Raw genomic sequence first — 18,674 nt, forward strand, 5'->3', positions numbered from 1 at the left:
CAAAGTGCTGACCTATCTTCTCAGCACCCTGTGCTGACTCCAGCAGCTAACTTTCTGAGGTGTAGTTGGCTGGTCTTATCTTTTCCACCCTGATTTGGGAGCTGCACAAGGGCAGTCCTTATGTCCTTTATGGCCAGTGTTGGCCTGGGGGTTGGGGAGCAAGCACAGAAGACTAAACCAAGAGCTTCAGATGAGAGATTCATGGCATGGAGAGGAGGAACTTGTTTAAATTGAGTTTCTGCCAAGCCTCCTGTTTCCCCCTGGAGTGAAACAAGGGGCTGGGTTGGGCTAAACTATACCATCCTATGGCTTTGAGAACACAGAACCTTCAACAGTGGGACCTCAGGACCAGGCCTGTGGCAGCTGGTAAAAGAAATGTCTTTATCTGATATTCAGGCCTGGCTGGCATTCACACATGAGGGAGAAGGGTGTTCCTGCATTCTACTTCCCTGGCTCCTGGGCTTTCATTTCATAGTGCTCTTAGGTAAGGAGTGGATCAGGTGACCTGCAGGGCCTTTGGAACTTGTCTTATAAAGAGGTAATGAGGGGAAATCTTGGCCCTTGCTGGGAAAGAGGGTGGAAACAGTATGCATTTTTGGGTGTGTGTTTATAGGTCCCTTCATAACCTGCAGCATCCTGGCCATTGTTACTTTTTCTTAAACAAAACCAATTGCTCCCTGCAGTTGGTGGCCACTCCTGCCCCAGACCTCATCACTCCTTGTTAAATTCTCAGTTTATTACAGACCAGAAGTCTGCCCCACAACATGACCCATTCTAAGTGTTCTCCAGATGCTCAGTCCTTGCATTGCTGAACATTTGATAAATGGGCGAATTTTTCAAGCCATCTACATTTTGTCTGTGGTCCAATTGGGGTGTAGGGGTGAAGGAGCTGGCAGGCCCTGGATCTCTCTCTTGCCTGCCCTTTCGTCTGATTGGCTGAGCTCCTGGTTCAGGTGAAATCGTGTCCGGAGGGAAAGAAGACCTGGGATAAGGGTCTATTTTCTAAATGCAGATGACAACCTGGGAGGTATGTGTATAATGGTGGGGAAGGGGATTCATCCTGAAGTTGCTTTAAGTTTTGTGCGGTGGGGAGGTGAGCTGACTAAGCTTTTGGCACCTTACACTATATCAGGATCATATCGCATGTGGTACTAATAGGTGGGCCGTTAACTTAAGGCAGAGGGCTACAGAGCTGGAATGGCATTTGGGCTCCAGGTTGGAGATTCTCTGAAGGCAGGACTGCTTGTTGGGAAGAACTTTCTACCAAAAGCCATTTTTCCCCCTAGTTGGTCAGTTTGTCATCTCCTGCCATTAACCTCACCCAACTCCCCATTCCAGTGTTCCATCCAGAATTCTGATCATGCAATACCCTTGCTCTAAACCCTTCCATAGCTCTCTACTGTCCTCAGGATATAAATCCAGGCATCTTGTAGTGGCCTATAGATCTCTGTCCACACATTCAGCTTCCCCTTTGTCTACTGCTTATTGCGGTACTTTCTGGTCTCCAAGTCTTTGGAAGTCTGTTCTTTGCCTGGAACAACCTTTCTTACCTCTTGCTTGTATCTCCTGTTCTTACCTACCCTATGAAGGTCCTGCAGCCAGGGAATTTTTGAACCTTTCAGAACTGCTGGCACAGCTCTAATCTCTTTGTACAGTAATTAGAGATTTGCTGTTACCCTTCCCCTGATTCCTGAAGGGAGACTTAATTTATCTCTGCATCCCCAGATCCAGAGTAGGTAAAGGCACACAGCACTGTGCAGGAATGAACTGGTCCAAGATGAATGTCTCACATGCTCAGGACATTCCTAGTTCTCCTGACCTAGTTAGGTTCCCCCTAGGGCTCCCTGATAGCTCAGGAGTCACTGAGATCTCTACAAAGAGCTCCACCTAGCCTCCTCTCCCAGGGGTTTTTGTGGGTGGTGTGGGTATGCTGTAGGCCCTGTGAGGTGGCACTTTTCAGGCCTCCCATCTGCACTCAAGCCTCTTGAGGCAGCACCGTGGGTTCTTCCAGTAATGCTCTTCAGGAGATACTATGCCCTGTGGGCCTTTTGCCAGGGGCAAGGAGCCTGGGGAGACCATCATTAGTGCCTCTCCTGACTCCCTGTCTACTCATGAGCCTCAGTGGATCCCCAAGTAAACAAGCAGAGTCCCCAGACCCAAGAGGCAATGTCTTGGGCTGTCCTAGGAGAAGGCAGGCCTCTGGGGATGGACGGGACAAGATCCCTCCTGCATTCATGGCTGTGTATGGGGATGTAGAGGTCAAAGCTGTGAGTGACCCGAGCTCACAAGGAGTTCCCTGCTCTGCCTGCTCAACTTTGATAGGGAGATAAGCCCTGCCCCTCTGTCTTTTCGATGAATCCTAGAATGCACACGCTGCTTCCAAGCAAGGCAGGCTAGTGGGGCAGACAAAGGTACAACCATCAAGACACGGGCCCCACTCCACCGTAGAGGGTCTGTTGCTACCCATTTCCTTGGGCTCCATCCACTCCTTACCTGGAGCCTCCGTTCAGTCCCTGCTCTTTCGAAATTCCACCGTTGAAGTTGGGATGGAGGGATGGGATTGAACCCAGGGGACGCCTAACCATTGAGCTACGTCTCCAGCCCTTTTTATTTTCTATATTGAGACAAGGTCCCGCTTAAGTTGCTGAGGCTGGCTTTTAACTTGCGATACTCCTGCCTCAGCCTCTGCCACCTGAACGGCTGGGATAATAGGCGTGCGCCACCGCGCTCAGCGGCTTTTATTTTTGCTCAGCTGACCTCGAGAGCACATAGCCTCAGCTTTCCGAGGTATGGGGATTAAAGGCGTGTGCCGCCCAGGCGGGCCACCATGCATTCTTTAAATCCTGTCATCAGGAGTAACTCTAAAAGGCCGCCCATCATCAAACCCATAACCCTACTGGTGCTCCTTCCTCGACGTGAACTCTGCCTAATGAGGAAAAGCATCTTCTCCAATTGGCCTGTGGTGGTTTCTCTAATCCAACTGAAGAGGACTATGGGCTCTAACAAGGGCTTGGTTTAGGAGTTCCGGAGGGAACAGAGGCGTAACTACAACTCCCGGGAGGCAACAAGGCTTTCACGTGACTTCCTTCTCGCAGACAGGGAAGTCACACGATAGGTTGGCGAGGGGCGGGGCCCGCAGCGCTGCCGGCCTATGAGTGGCCGGGTCGGATGGGCGCGCGGCAGGGGGCGGGGTCGGGTGCGCGGTACGGCGCGGGCGCGCGCCAGCAGCGGCGGTGGTGGCGGCGACTCTTGGGGGGCGGGGAACTTTGGCCAAGGCGGCGGTGGCGACTTAGACACCGCAACTGGCAGCGGTTGCAGCTCCTACTGCTGCTCCACGCACGGCCAGCTTTCTAGTTCGAAACGAAACGCTCAGCGTGGCGGGCCACGCCCGGAAAGTTTGCCGAAGAGCCACGACCTCCTGGCCGGCGCGGCCCGGCATGAAGCGGCGCTGAGGAGCCCGCTGCCGCCGCCTCCGCCACCGCCGCCGCCTGAGGAGGAGCCGCGGCATTCCGGGCCACGCCGATGACTACTGCAAACTGTGGCACCCACGACGAGCTCGACTTCAAACTCGTCTTTGGCGAGGACGGGGCGCCGGCGCCGCCGCCCCCGGGCTCGCGGCCTGCAGGTGGGTGCCGGGCCGGGCGGGACTGAGGAACGTGCCTCTCCAGGCTAGCGCGAGCTCGCTTTTGCCTGGTTCTCCGATTGTTCGAGCACTGTTAACCTGGTGTGAGTGAGCGTACTGGGTAAAGACAAATTTAAAGAGCTGAGGAGGTGTGTGAGTTGCTGTACCGTGGAAGTGGCTGCTCGCTTGCCTGTGAAGCAAACTAGGGAGGAACTTGACTCCGGGACGCCAGTGGCCGGTGCATACCCGGGGTTTGGAGGCCGAGGGTCGGGGCCGCAGCCCAAGTGGCGTCTGGTTGTCGCTCCTTTGCCAGCGTGGTGCAGAGAAAATGTTATCCCAGTGTTATGTGAGGCGCACTTGGTATTTCATCTGTGCTAGGTTGTTTTAAAAATTATTCTTCTTCTTTTTTTTTTAAAGAGGCGTATTTGAGGGGTAGGATTCTTTTAAAATTCGTGTACTGTTTTTAAAAATCTACGTTGCTAGGGGAGTAATGCTTTCGGGATAACTTTCAGTTGTGCAAGTTTATGGCCTATACCTAATTCGGAGTGTAATTATAACGGAATTTATCTGAAAACTGTTTTCTTGCTATAGGAAAGGGTAAGTTTTGTTATATTTTGTTTTAAAGTAGGATATCTTTTTTTATAATTATCCTAGAAAGTTCTGAAAGTCTTGTTTTAAGAGAAAGCTCTCTCCTTAGAACATTTTAAAGGAGATCGTAAATTGGGAAAGCTGGACACTGTAATTCTTGCAGGTCAGACCAATCAGGAAATAGAAACAGGACGACTGGGAACTTGGCATTCTCCTATGACCTGGTTTGGAATACTGTGGTTCATTAAATTCAGTTACATATGCAGGAGAACTCAAAAAAGTGGATGGGTAGGGTACTCCCTATTTATTCTTTCTGGGTATTTAGGTGAATTACTTCATGTTAATATTGATGTTTAACAGATGGTTCTCTAGAGTTGGATTGGAAATTTACCTGAACGTGAGGCATAAGAATTCTCTGGACGCTTCAGTACTTGTTTTATCAGATCTTTTTATTCTTTATGTTTAGGTGTCTTTTTCAAAGTAATAAATAATTTGCAATAGTTATTTATTGGCTGCATTTCTTTTCCATTTTCTTTCTTTCTTTTTGTACTGGGGATTGAACTCAGGGCCTCTCGACCACTGATATCCCCAGCCCTATTTTGTATTTTATTTAGAGAGGGTCTCACTGAGTTGCTTAGTGCCTTACTTTTGCTGAGGTTGGCTTTGAACTCACCAGCCTCAGCCTCTTGGTACAGGCAGGCATGGTGTCTGGCTCTTTTCAGTTCCACCAACATTTGAGCATCTATTATGTTAAATGTGGTGTTACTTTGATGCAAAAAGGACTGGCTCCTCAGGAGCTGGGGCGATAGTTGGAGGAAACACATAGTCCAAATAATTAGGCAGATTGACTCATGATGTATTTTGTAACAGAGGAAGAAACAGAAAAAGTGGAATTTGTGGAGAGGATGGCATTAAATTGTACTCAGATTATTGGGACTAAACAAAATAAAAACAATGTTTGAATACGTTATAAAGAAGATAAACAATTGATACCAACTTTCCTAGGCACAGATTTTGCTAGGGTCAATTATATACTAAATGTATAATTAATAAAGGTGTTAACCAAACATGAATTTTAAAAGGGTGTTGTCATCTAAGTAGGAATTGTATGTACATCAGAAGAAAAAAAAAAGACCTTTTTTCTTTTGTGGTACTGGGGATTGAGCCCAGGGTGCTCTGCCAACTTGAGTTATATTTTTTATTTTTGGGGGGTAGCCTTTTTTTTTTTTCTTTAAGGGTAGTGGGAATTTAACTGGGCTTTATCTTAAACCCTTTTTAAATTTTATTTGAGACAGGTTCTTTGCTAAGTTGCTGAGGCTGGTCTTGAGCTTACAATTCTCCTGCCCAAGTCTTCCCAAGTTTCTGGGATTACAGATGTGCACCACCATGCCTGGCTTTGTATATAATGTGTATACTTATTTTGTTTGGTACCAGGGATTGAACCCAGGGACACTTAACCACTGAGCCACATCCCCAGCCCTTGTTTATTTTGAGGCACAGTCTCCCTAAATTGCTGAAATTGGCCTTAATTGTATGATCCTCCTACCTCAGCCTTCTGAGTAGCTGGTATTACAGGTGAATGCCAGTTGCCCCCTACAGAAATAAACGTTTGATATTAAAATGGGTCTTGATTTATAATTGATGTTAACTAAAGGTAAAATGAATAGTTTTATTTATGACAAAAAAGTCAGCTTTTCTAACTGGTAAAGTTTTTAAAAATTAAGGTGAAGTACATGTGAAAAAGTAAACTATTTTCAAATCAACAATTTACTGTCATTTAGTACACTCATAGTATTGTGCCTTACCACTTCTAATTCCAGATCATCTTCATTACCCCAAAAGAAAACTTGTACCCATTAAACTTCATTCTTCTTCCCCTCCCAGCCTTTGGCTACCAACAATCTGATAAGTGTAATTATGAGTACAGTATGTTTCCAGGGATTGATTCATTCTGTGTATTTCATATAAATGAAATAATATGATATATAACCTTTTGTCTCTGATTTCTTTCAATTAAGATGTTTTCATAGTTTGTTCACTGTCTATCATGTATGCATACTGCATTCCTTTCTAGAGCTAAATAGTATTTCATTGTGAACATATAACTCATCACAATATATTTATCTCTTTATCCAGTGATAGACATTTGGGCTGTTCCATCTTTTGGTTTTTGTGAATAGTGCTGCTGAACAGCACTGATAAGTGTAATTATGAGTACAGTCTGTACTTTAAAGGAATTAAGTAGATTAACTGAATATTTTTGGGAAGGTATATGCAGTGAGGTAAGCCATGAGAATAAAATTGGAGAATTGATCAGTACTTGGTTGTTTAAATGTATTTACTTGGTTTTGGATTCTTTTCCTCTCTGGAATGGAAGTTCCTTGAGAGGAGGAGGGTTAGTGTTTGTATGTTGTTAATAATTATATTGTTCTTCGTTGTGGCTAGCACACTGCTTTGATGTAGTAGGCACCTGATATTTATTTAATTAATAAATATCATGTTAAAAATTAAAAAAAAATTAAGTTGTAGATAGACATAATACCTTTATTTTATTTATTTATTTTTATGTGGTGCTGAGGATAGAACCCAGTGCCTCACATGTGCTAGGCAAGCACTCTACCACTGAGCCACACCCCCACACCCCCCATGTAAAATTTTGAGTCAGTCATTTTTTTCCTAGTAGATGAAGTTAATGATGTTGTTTCAATTCTTTGGCTTTTGTTGGTTTAATTTCATAAGGTAGCAAATCATGATAATTTGGGCCTACAGAGGGTATGCATTTCTCAAAAGGTTTGAGGGTACTTAGCACATCTTAATTTTTTTTTTTTTATTTCTCTTTCTTTTTTGGGGGGAGGGCATATCTAAATTTTCATACAGGGAAAATATTTTTGAAAAATGTTTGGTGGGAGGAGGAGATAGAGAGTAAAGCCAATCTAAAGGGCTGAATTTAATGTGTATGCTAAGCAAGCTTGCTAAAGTTTCTACACAGTAGATGATTTGTGGCATACTTGATAGCATTGAATATAATGTGATTGACTTTTTTAATGTTTTGCTTATTGAGGTGTTTTGAGATTTTTTTCCCATTGAAGAAAATTTAAGACTAGATCTAGAGTCTTTAGTTGTTTTTTATTTTTGTTTTAGCTCCCAGTGCTTCCTCTGATTTTCCCAGTTAACACGGGAAAACTATTTTATTAGACTTTCTTCTTGTACCCAGCTTCAAATTGATGATACCTACCCCTCAATAGTAAATAGGAACTTTAAAATAGTACCTGTTTAATATTAATTTCATTATTTGCCATTGTAAAGACCAGCTTCTGATACCCTATTTTGGTGTACTAAATATATGTCTAATTTTGATGTTATAATAAACTTTATTTTGCAAATTCAGAGTTTCGTTGTGAAATATTGGTTTTCTAATCTTCAACGAGAGTCACTGGGAGGAATGTATGCTACACTGTCTAGTATCTTTTTTTTTTTTTTTTTTTTTTTAAAGAGAAAGGCAGAGAGAGGTAGAGAGAGAGAGAGAATTTTCAATATTTATTTTTTAGTTTTTTTTTTTCGGCGGGCACAACATCTTTGTTTGTATGTGGTGCTGAGGATAGAACCCGGGCCGCACGCATTCCAGGCGAGCGCGCTACTGCTTGAGCCACATCCCCAGCCCCTGTCTAGTATCTTAACCTACTGCAGTTTCTTAAAAGAAGCAATATCTTAGATATAATACATATTTTTGTAAGAAACTTTTAATTTTGCCAGGTATTATTTAAAAAAAAAAACTTGTAACAAGTTTTTTCACATGTGAAATTGAGGAACTTTTCTCGGATGATCTATCTATTTATTTATTTGGCACTAGGGATTGAACTCAGGAGTACTCAACCACTGAGTCACATCCCAGCCCTATTTTGTGCTTTATTTAGAAACAGGGTCTCACTGAGTTGCTTAGTGCCTCACTTTTGCTGAGGCTGGCTTTGAACCTGTGATCCTCCTGCCTCAGCCTCCAAAGCCACTGGGATTACAGGCATGCACCACCATGCCCAGCTTGGGTGATTAAGACTATGATTTAGTGTTTTTGTCTTGTGCTTAGAGATCTGCTCTATGTGTTCATTATAATTTATTGCCTCTTAGATTATTTTCTCATTTTTCAGCTTTATTTTTTACTCAAGGGTTTTATTTTGATGCTCTTTAATGGTATGGTAGTTAACATTTTTTTGTAACACAATAAGCTGGTTCCCCCCACCCCTGCTAGTTGTCAAATTTGGTTTTAGACATTTTATCTGTTTTTTAAAATTCTCTTAATTCTAGTCTTTATTCTTTAAATGTTACTTCTTTTCTCATATTTTACCAAGTAAGTGTAAGTACTGAAGGTCATTTGCTTTTTATTTATTTATTTTAGTTGTTGATGGACCTTGATTTATTCATGTGCGTTGCTGAGAATCCAACTCAGTGCCTCACACGTTAAGCAAGTACTCTACAACTCCAGCCAGGTCATTTCCCTTTTTTGGGGGGTACCAGGGATGGAACTCAAGGGTACTCAGCCATTGAGCCACATCACCAGTCCTGTTTTGTATTTATTTAGAGACAAAGTCTCACTGAGTTGCTTAGTGCCCCAAGGTTGCTGAGGCTGACCAGTCTCAACCTCCTGGGCTGCTGGGATTATAGACTTATGCCACCATGCCCACCCAAGTGTTTTGCTTTTAATTGTTTTTCCCCTTTTTTGAATTGTTCCTGCTGCTGTAGGGAGTGAAAGGTGGTTGATTTGCTAACCATTGTAAGTATAATTGGATATTTAAATTAGGATTAAAAAAGGGAAGTTGTTTGTGTGGTTTCCTGTAGAAATTTAATGGTATATTTGTACATCTCATTAGTTACTGTAAAGGATGATTTGATTGCTGCTAATCCATATTTTCGTGCCCATAGGCCACCTTTTTCTGTAGACTTGAATGCAGTGAGAATATGTATTAAGTAGAGTCAGTGATAAATATTTCACCATTTCATTTGAAAAAATAATTAAATATTTCATTGAAATGCTTCCTTGATTGGGATTGGAGGATGTTTCTGTGGTTATTAGCAGAGTTTCATGGTGGAGATTAGTGAATAAATGAGTTTTAGTGAGTATGAGGAAGAACCCAGGGGAAGAAAATTCAGTGTCATATTGTTGTGTTTAAAAACATTGACCATGGGCTGGGGATGTGGCTCAAGCGGTAGTGCGCTTGCCTGGCATGCGTGCGGCCCCAGTTCGATCCTCAGCACCACATACAAAAAAAGATGTTGTGTCCGCCAAATACTAAAAAATAAAATATTAAAAAAAATGACCATGTATGCTTTGGTATTCCTGCACTTTGTTAAGTTTTCCCATTTGCTAATACAGAAGGAATATTTTGGTATGTATTCTGAAGTATTAATAGACGTTATACTATAGCTTTATTAGATAATGTAAAAGTTAAACCTGTGTATTATGTACATGGCCAAGAAATTGTGGGTATCCAATAAGGCCTATATCTTAAGCATTAATGAGCTTTTAAAGTTATTAATTTGGGGTAAATTGTAGAATCACCTTCTTATGACTTGCCTTTCAGTGGCAATCATAAATTTCCCCTAAAATTGTATATATTTTTATAGAAGGCAGAGTCAAACTCTGCTTTTTTAAAAAAATATTTTTTAGTTTTAGGTGGATGCAATATCTTAATTTTATTTTTATGTGATGCTGAGGATTGAACCCAGTGCCTCATGAATGCTAGGCGAACACCCTACCACAACCCCAGTCCAAAACTCTGCTTTTGGAGATTCACTCTATGTGTAACTTTTTTGGTGAAGAGTGATCATAAGGACATTTTTGGTGAGAAAATGTATTCCTTTTTTGTTCAGGGAGTCATAAATACTGATACGTAAAATGAAAACCTTTTAAGAGAGGATAGTGAGGTATATTACTGATTTGCCTCTCTTTATTGCTAGTTGAGAAGTAGATTGTTCCAAAATGGTAATGTTTTATTTTAAATAGGGGTGGAGTGAAGAAAGCCATAGTATAGTGAAGGCAGTCATATTACTCTCAAGAGATAGGAAACCTGAGTAGTTTGAGCCTCATTTGATAGTAAGTGGTAGGTTGACTGCTCGAGCAGTAACATAAATAAGGGAGGTGCTGCTAAAGCTGTCCTGATGGTTCAGGGGAGTAGATACAGCAGATTTGGCGGTAAGCCTGCCTTCTAAAACTAAATCCAAGTCATCAAATTTGCCCAGGCTTGCCATATGAGGTTCAAATAGCAGTGGAATTTAAGAGGAGTGAATTTGTTCTGGGAGGTTTAGGAGAATCACAAGCCAGAGCAAGCATTTTTTTTTTTTTTTTTTAAAGAGAGAGAGAGAGAGAGAGAATTTTTAATATTTATTTTTTAGTTTTCGGCGGACACAACATCCTTGTTTGTGTGTGGTGCTGAGGATGGAACCCGGGCCACACGCATGCCAGGCGAGTGCACTACCACTTGAGCCACATCCCCAGCCCCATTTTTTTTTTTAACAGCCATAATTTTAAGTCAAACATAGGAATGGTCTGCATATATTTCAACATTTCAGGTAATTTTCTATATTTATGTCGGATGACTTTCACCTGTTTGTCTGAATTTGACAAACTTTTGGAAAGAGGAACAGTTGGAGCTATAAGATTTAAGTAGTATTGCTTATCAACAGCTGAAATTTGTTTGGACTGTCCTAGAATCCTGGTATATTGGAGAAGTAGCTTGAAGAGTCCATTTTCCTACAAATTGTACAATTTTCATTAAGTTTTATGTTTCAGCAGCAGATGAGAGTTTTAACATCTAAAATATATATTTTAATGTCTCAAAATTTGTATTAATTTTGGGTTAAATTTTCATCAGCTTTTACTGTTTATTTTAATTAAAAATAAATAAGAATTGGGGCGGGGGTTGTGGCTCAGTGGTAGAATGCTTGCCTAGCACGAGTGAGACACTGGGTTCAGTTCTCAGCACCACATTAAAATAAAGATATTGAGTCCACCTAAAACTTAAAAAAAAAAAAAAAAAAGAGGATTATGTGAGCTCTGAAATTGGGTTAATTCAGATTATTATTATTATTATATTTTGGTACCAGGAATTGAACGCAGGGCCACTTAACCACTGAGTCACATTCCCAGCCCTTTTTATTTTTAAGCAGGGTCTTACTAAGTTGCTTAGGCCTTGCTGAATTGAAATATAAATATATTTCAGTATTGCTTTATAAAAATCTTACAGTAAAGCTTGGTAAATGTCACATTCAGAAAAAATGTTATTTAGAAATAATTGAAGCTAGACACTGGGTATATGGGGATACACTTATAATCAGTGTTATGTGTCATGAATATGTAATAACAAATCTCACTATTATTTGTCATTATACATCAATTAAAATAAGGAAAATTATAATAGTCTCTGCTCTTTGTATGTTTTTAAGTTTACATTTAAAATTGCACTCAGAAGCTCCTCAAGCTCTTTGAGGTGCTAGGTTAGGATAAAAAAACTGTTTACTTTTAAAAATAATACTGCAAAGTTAATAGAATTTGCTGTTTTTTGTAATTTTTAAAACTTTAATTTTTTGCAGTACTGGGAATGGAACCAGGGGCACTTTACCATGGAGATATATCCTTAGCCCTTTTTATTTTTTTATTTTTTAGTTTGAGAACAGGGTCTTCTTAAGTTGTCCAGGCTGGCCTTGAACTTGTAAATTAGCCTCATCCTTCTGAGTAGCTGGGATTGCAGGCATATGCCACTGTGCATGGCTAAATAAAACTTATTTAACAAATTGAGAAGAATTAGTGGTATGCCTGATTTACAAAATTCATTTCTTCCTTTGATTTTGTGTATTAGCAGTGGGATGGTGAAGTTAGTGGTGTACATAAATACAAAGTCAGCTGATCTTGTGACATGACTTATTAATTTATTTTTTGCAGTACTAGGGATCAAACCCAGGGCCTCATGCATGCTGGGCTCTGAGCTACATTTCTCAGTCCCTGTGATATGCTTTTGAGTAGGTATTTTTTATTTGAAATTATTTTTTAGTTAACTGTGTGTGATCACAAAAGTTTACTTGTTGTTTAGCAATTTAAGAGATTACCTTAAAACATTTAAATGTTTGAGCAGATTGCTTGTATCCATCAATCTGATGTTTATTAAGTGTTAGTTCACTTGCACTTTTGAATTAATGATGAAATGAAGCTAGAGAGGTTCCTCTTAAAGACTACATTTTTAATCTATAAAATTGATAAGAGATTTATTCACAAAGATAATAGATATAAATTCTTTAGATTTGCGAACATTACAGAGCAAATAAGATCTGAAATTTATATCAAATTTTACCATTTGTGCCTGGTGCAGTATCACACGCCTGTAATTCCAAGCTACTCAGGAGGCCTGCACAAAAGGATTGCAGGAATTCCAAGCCAACCTGGGCAAGTTTATTTACTTATTTATTTATTTATTTATTGGTGCTGGGGATTGAACTCAGGGCCTTGTGTATGCAAGGCAAGCACTCTATCAACTGAGCTATATACCCAGCCCCTGGGCAACTTTATTGACCCTGTTTCAAAATAAAATTTAAAAATGGCTGGGGATCAGTACCCAGTACTGCAAAACAAACAACAAACCGCAAACCATTTGTAAGATCATACTAAACACTTAAAAATACAAATTTTAATCCTGTCCTTTATTTTTTTTAAGTTTATTTTTAAAATATTGTTTTAGTTGTAGATGGACACAATATCTTTATTTGTTTATTTTTTTATATGGTGCTGGGGATTGAACCCAGGGTTCCACGCATGCAAGGCAAGTGCTCTACCACTGAGCTCCAGCTCTAGCCTTAACCCTGTCCTTTATATAAGGAAAGTCTTTGGGGGAAAATATAGAAAGTTTTACCTAAATGTTGCTTTAAAAATTTCATTTCACTGTAAGAGGTTTAAGAGAACTTGATATTTTCTCTGCTTTCAGCACTTCTTTATAGTTGTCACTTCCTTTCAGTAAGGTTGTCAGTAAAAATAACATTCAAGAAAAAAAGGACAAGTGTTCAAGCTAGATGACAGGTGTATGGCATTATTCTTTTTTTTTTTTTAATTCTACTTAGTTTTACATAACAGCAGAATGCATTTCATTTCATTGTACACAAGTGGAGCACAACTTTTCAGTTCTCTGGTTGTACATGATGTGGAGTCGCACCATTTGTGCAGTCGTACAAGTACCTAGGTAATGGTGTCTGTCTCATTCCACCATTTTTTATATGGCATTATTCTATCTATAGTTTAGTTATGTTTGAAAACTTTCTTATTTTTCAGGGTGGGGATTGAACTCAGGGGCACTCAACCACTGAGCCACATCCTCAGCTCTTTTTTTGTATTTTAATTACAGACAGGGTCTCACTTGAGTTATTTAGCACCTTGCTGTTGCTGAGGCTGGCTTTGAACTCAGAATCCTCCTGTCTCAACCTTCCAAGCTGCAGGGATTACAGGCACAGGCATGCGCCACTGTGAGTGGCTGAAAACTTTTGTAATACAAAGTTTTGAATCCTTTTTGACCATGATCCAAGAAAGAAATACTTCTTTTGAACTACACAACTCCTAGAAGGAAATGTAGGATCGATACTCCAGTATATCAGCAGAGGCAACAGCTTTTTCCGTAGGACCTCTAAAACTCAGGAAATAATGCTAACAGTAAATGGTTGACATCAAGTTAAAAATCTTCTGCATAGCAAAGGAAACAATTAGGAATGTGAAGAGAAGCTACCAAATGGGAGAAAATCTTTGCTAGCAATTCTTCCGATGGAGGATTGATATCTAGAATATATAAAGTACTCAAAAAACTTTATACCAGAAAATCAAATAACCTAATTAATATGTGCAAATTAATTCAGCAGACTCTTGTCAAAAAAAAGAAATACAAATGGCCAACAAATACATGAAAAAATGTTCAGGATCATTAGCAATTAGGGAAATGCAAATCAAAACTATACTGAGGTTTTCTCTCACACCAGTCAGAAGCAGTCATCAGGAATACAAATAATAAATGGTGGAGAGGATTGGAGAAAAAGGAACGCTTTTAGGTGAAACTGTAATTTAGTATGACCACTGTGAAGTCAGTGTGGAGGTTCCTCAAAAGACTAGGTTATGGAACCTCCATATGACCTAGCTATATCACTCCTTGGAATTTATCCTTAAGAATTAACTTTGTTGGTGGCTGGGATTGTGATAGAGCACTTGCTAGAAAGTGCAAGGCCCTGGGTTTGATCCTTAGCACCACATAAAAATAAATAAATAAAGGTATTGTGTCCAACTCCAACTAAAAAATAAATATTTAAAAAAATTAAAGTTGTCATACTATAGTGATACATAGATACCCATGTTTATAGTAGTGCAGTTCACAAGAGCCAACTGTGGAACCAGCCTAGGTGTTTATCAAAGGGTGAATGGATAAAGAAAATGTGGTATATACATAATGGAGTTTTATTCAGCTATAAAGGAAAATGAAATTATGGCAGTTACAGGAAAATGTATGGAACTAGAAACTTTATGTTAAGCAAAATAAATCAAACAGAAGGTTAAGGATCCTTTTTTTTCTCATGAGGAAGCTAGAGAGGAAAAAAGGAAAAGAAAGGTGCAATGGATCTTATTGAAATCAAAGGAAGGTCAGTAGAGGAAAGGGAGGGACCAAGGGGGGGTGGGAGATGGGTAGAATGGGAGAAGTGCTGAAGAGTGATATTAGCCAAATTATATTGTTACATGGTGTTCACATATGAATGTGTAACAGTAAATCCCATTATTATGAACAATTATAATGCACCAATAAATTGAAAAAGAAAAAAATAAAAACAGAATTTGAAAAAGAAAAAAAATACTTACTGTGTGGTAGTGGGGGTTGAACCTTAGGGGTGCTAAACCACTTAAGAGATAAGTAAGTGGTTTAGCACCCCTAAGGTTCAACACACACATATATAAAATATATACACGCATATATGTATGTATACATATATATGTACATATATAATATGTAATGCATTCATTTATTCTATAGTACTGGGATTGAAGCTGGGACCCTTATTTATTTTGAAATGGATGTCTAAATTGTTCTGGCTGGCCTTGAACTTAGAGTCTTCTCTTTCTGAGCCTCCTGAGTCTCAGTACCACAGTGCCTGGACTCTTTATTTTTTGGGACAGAGTCTTGCTGAATTGATTGAATTTTTAATTCTTCTGCCTCAGCCTCCCAAATTGGTGGGATTTTAAATATATGCTACTGCGCCCTGGTCTGGAAATATTTTCTTTTTTTTGGGGGGGGTACCAGAGATTGAACTCAAGGGTGCTTAACCATTGAGCCACATTCCTACTCCCCCACACACTTTTTAAAAAATATTTGTTAGTTGTAGTTGGACACAATACCTTTATTTTATTTTTATGTGGTGCTTAGGATCGAACCGAGGGCCTCGCATATGCTAGGCGAGTTCTCTACTGCTGAGCCACAACCCCAGCCCCTCCCCAACCCTTTTTAATATTTTATTTAGAGATAGGGTCCTGCTGAGTTGCTCAGGGCCTTGCTCAGTTGCTGAGGCTGGCTTTGAACGCACAATCCTCCTGCTTCAGCCTCCTGAGCTGCTGGGATGATAGGTGTGTGACACCATGCCCACTCCAGAAATATTTTCATTTCAATACACACTCTTTTTTTTTTACAGTACTGGGAATTGAACTCGGGTGTTCTACCACCGAGTTACATCTCCAACCCTTTTTGTTTTTTGTTTCTAGATAGGGTCTTCCTAAATTGCCCAGACTGGCATGGAATATGTGATTCTCCTGCCTCAGGTTCTTGAAGTGTTGGGATTTTTATATGCATAAAATGAACACATTTCATACAAAACAATGCTTAGCTTTTACTCCATGGTATTATGCTGACATTTTCATTATATTAAAAAATTGTAGGTTGTAGCTCAGTGGTAGAGCACCTCACGCACGTTGAGGCACTGGGTTTGATTCTCAGCACAACATAAAATAAAAAAATTAAAAAAAAATAAAGATATTGTGTCCATCTACAACTAAAAATATATATTAAAAAATTGTCACAGGTCATTAAAAGGTCATGTACCACCTTCAGTTTGATAAACAGTTCCCTTGCTCCAAATGCAAAGGCATGTCTGTAATCCCAGCTGCTCAGGATTGCAAGGTTGAGGCCAGCCTGGGCAGTTTAGCCAGATCCTGTCCCAAAATTAAATTAAAAGAAAAAGGGATGGGGATATAGCTCAGCAGTAACATGCTTGCTTAACACACACACACACACACACACACACACACACACACATACCAAAAAGAAAAAGAAAAATACCCTTAAACCAGAGCTCTAGGAAATAGTTTAATAGTTCCGATTAAAACCGTTAGGGCAAGGATGTCACTATGTTGCTTAGACCCTTGCTTGCTAAGTTACTGAAGCTGGACTCGAACTTGTGATCTTTCTGCCTTAACCTCCAAAGCTGCTGACATGCTCCACCATGCCTGGCAGAAAACAAATATATTTTAATTGTTAAAAATATGTAGAAAATAGTAGTCAAATTTTAATTTGATATTAAATAACATAGAAAGTATTCCTTTTAAATTTATCACATTTAAATTTGCATTTTTATCATTATTGACTACTTTTTTTTTTTAGAGAGAGAGAGAGAGAATTTTATTATTTATTTATTTTTTAGTTTTTGGCGGACACAACATCTTTGTTTGTATGTGGTGCTGAGGATCGAACCCGGGCCGCTCGCATGCCAGACGAGCACGCTACCGCATGAGCCACATCCCAGCCCCCCATTATTGACTACTTTAATCCAAAAAGTTTCAGTCATATTTTAGAAAATTTTTGAAATTGGAGGAGATAAAAAATTGTTGTAGGATCAGGTTAGGAAATATTATTTGCATGTATTATGAGTGTTATAACCAATGGGTTAACGGGAATCATAATGACATAGTCATACAGACTATAAAACATTAACTTTCAGTGTCCTCTTTGTAATAGTTTCATTAACAGCTTCAAAGTATCTTTCAAATTTCTGAAGTTAAATTTTTCTAATAACTAACTGTTTGCCAAAACTTCTTTTTTTTTATGTAGTGCACAGAAAAAGTATTTTAAAAAATTAGGTAAATAATTAATGTTAATGATTTTTACTCAAAATAAGAAATTCTAGCAACAAATATTAAAATGAGCTAAAATAATAATTATTTTACTAGGAATACTAAAAAATAAGTAATAGAACATTTCCCCAACATTGTATTAATCATTTTGGTCAGTATATTTGGTTTTAGACATTTTTATTGATTACAATTTAACTGTCTATTGAATGCTGAGATCCGTGTTTTATACTTTATGTAAACAAAAATAATAATTCTGGTTTAGCTAATATAAATTATTCAATTTAACATTCATTTTAATGTTGATTAAAAAAATTAAAAACAGAGTGTTTTACTGTGTTTCTACAGTGAGGAAAAATACTGGTTTCTGAACACTAGAAATATCAAAAGAAGACCAGACAACAGAATCTATAGCAAGAAAAAAAATCAGCTTTTTTGTTTATGTTTAATGGTGACCTTTTAGAAATAATATTTTTAGCAAGTTATAATAAAAATATTTATAGCCATATTTGAGAAAAAAACCTGTTTAAGGCATTACCATATGAAAACTAGCAGGGTGCAGTGGCATATGCCTATAATCCCAGCTACTCAGGAGACTGAGGCAGAAAAATTGCAAGGTTGAGGCCAGCCTAGGCAATTTAATGAGAACCTGCCTCAGATTTAAAAAAAAAAAAAGTGGGGGACAGGCAGGGTGCTGGAGATTTAATCAAGAAGTAGAAAGCTCTAGGTTCTCTAGATCTATTTCCTAGTATAGGGTTGGGTAAGATGTATAAACCAATAAAAACTACTAAGGCATAATATTTTTTAAAATTTTGCTTTGGTGTTACGGAAGGAACCCAGGGCCTTGTGAGCAGCACCTCCAGCCCTGGGTTTTTAAAAAATTGTTTAATTTATTGCTATCTTTTTATATGTTAGTTGATTAGTAAAATTTGCCACTTCTCAAAAGTGACTTGTATCTCCCTCATTCTCTTTGTTCTATGGCCAAAGTCAGAACAAAGTCACCTTTGGTGACTTGTCATAAGACAAGTCAGAGTCTTGGTCACCTTTCAGTTGGATTTGTGTAGTTTCTCTTTCTATTTTATTTACCTAAATTCAGGAGTTTTTTTGTTTTGTTTTCTGGTGGAGGAGTTTCTGGGGTTTGAACCTAGTGTGCTGTTCTACTAATTGGGTCTCCACCTCTTTATAATTTTTTTAATTTAAAAGAGGGGTTTGCCAGGCTGACCTCAAGTTTGTAATCCTCCTGCCTCTGCCTCCTGAATTGCTGGGGTTATCAGCATGTGCCTCCTTGCTTGGACCAAATTCAGTTGAAAGTCACAGCTAATGTGATCTTCAGTTTCTGCTCCT

General features: G+C 39.2%; 1 protein-coding gene across 3 annotated transcripts in view; it reads left to right on the top strand.

Annotated features, from left to right (window-relative positions):
• Window positions 1-3,262: 3,262 nt before the first annotated feature.
• The window catches only part of Nfatc3 (nuclear factor of activated T cells 3), a 100,285-nt gene continuing 84,873 nt past the window's right edge, over window positions 3,263-18,674 (top strand). For all 3 annotated transcript variants that reach the window (XM_076837423.2, XM_076837425.2, XM_076837424.1), the window contains exon 1: window positions 3,263-3,625. In XM_076837423.2, coding sequence (XP_076693538.1) covers window positions 3,523-3,625 — 103 coding nt within the window. In that variant the 5' untranslated portion in view covers window positions 3,263-3,522. The remainder of the gene's footprint in view (window positions 3,626-18,674) is intronic.

This window comes from Callospermophilus lateralis, chromosome 18 (assembly GCF_048772815.1).
Source record: "Callospermophilus lateralis isolate mCalLat2 chromosome 18, mCalLat2.hap1, whole genome shotgun sequence".
Lineage (NCBI taxonomy): Eukaryota > Metazoa > Chordata > Mammalia > Rodentia > Sciuridae > Callospermophilus > Callospermophilus lateralis.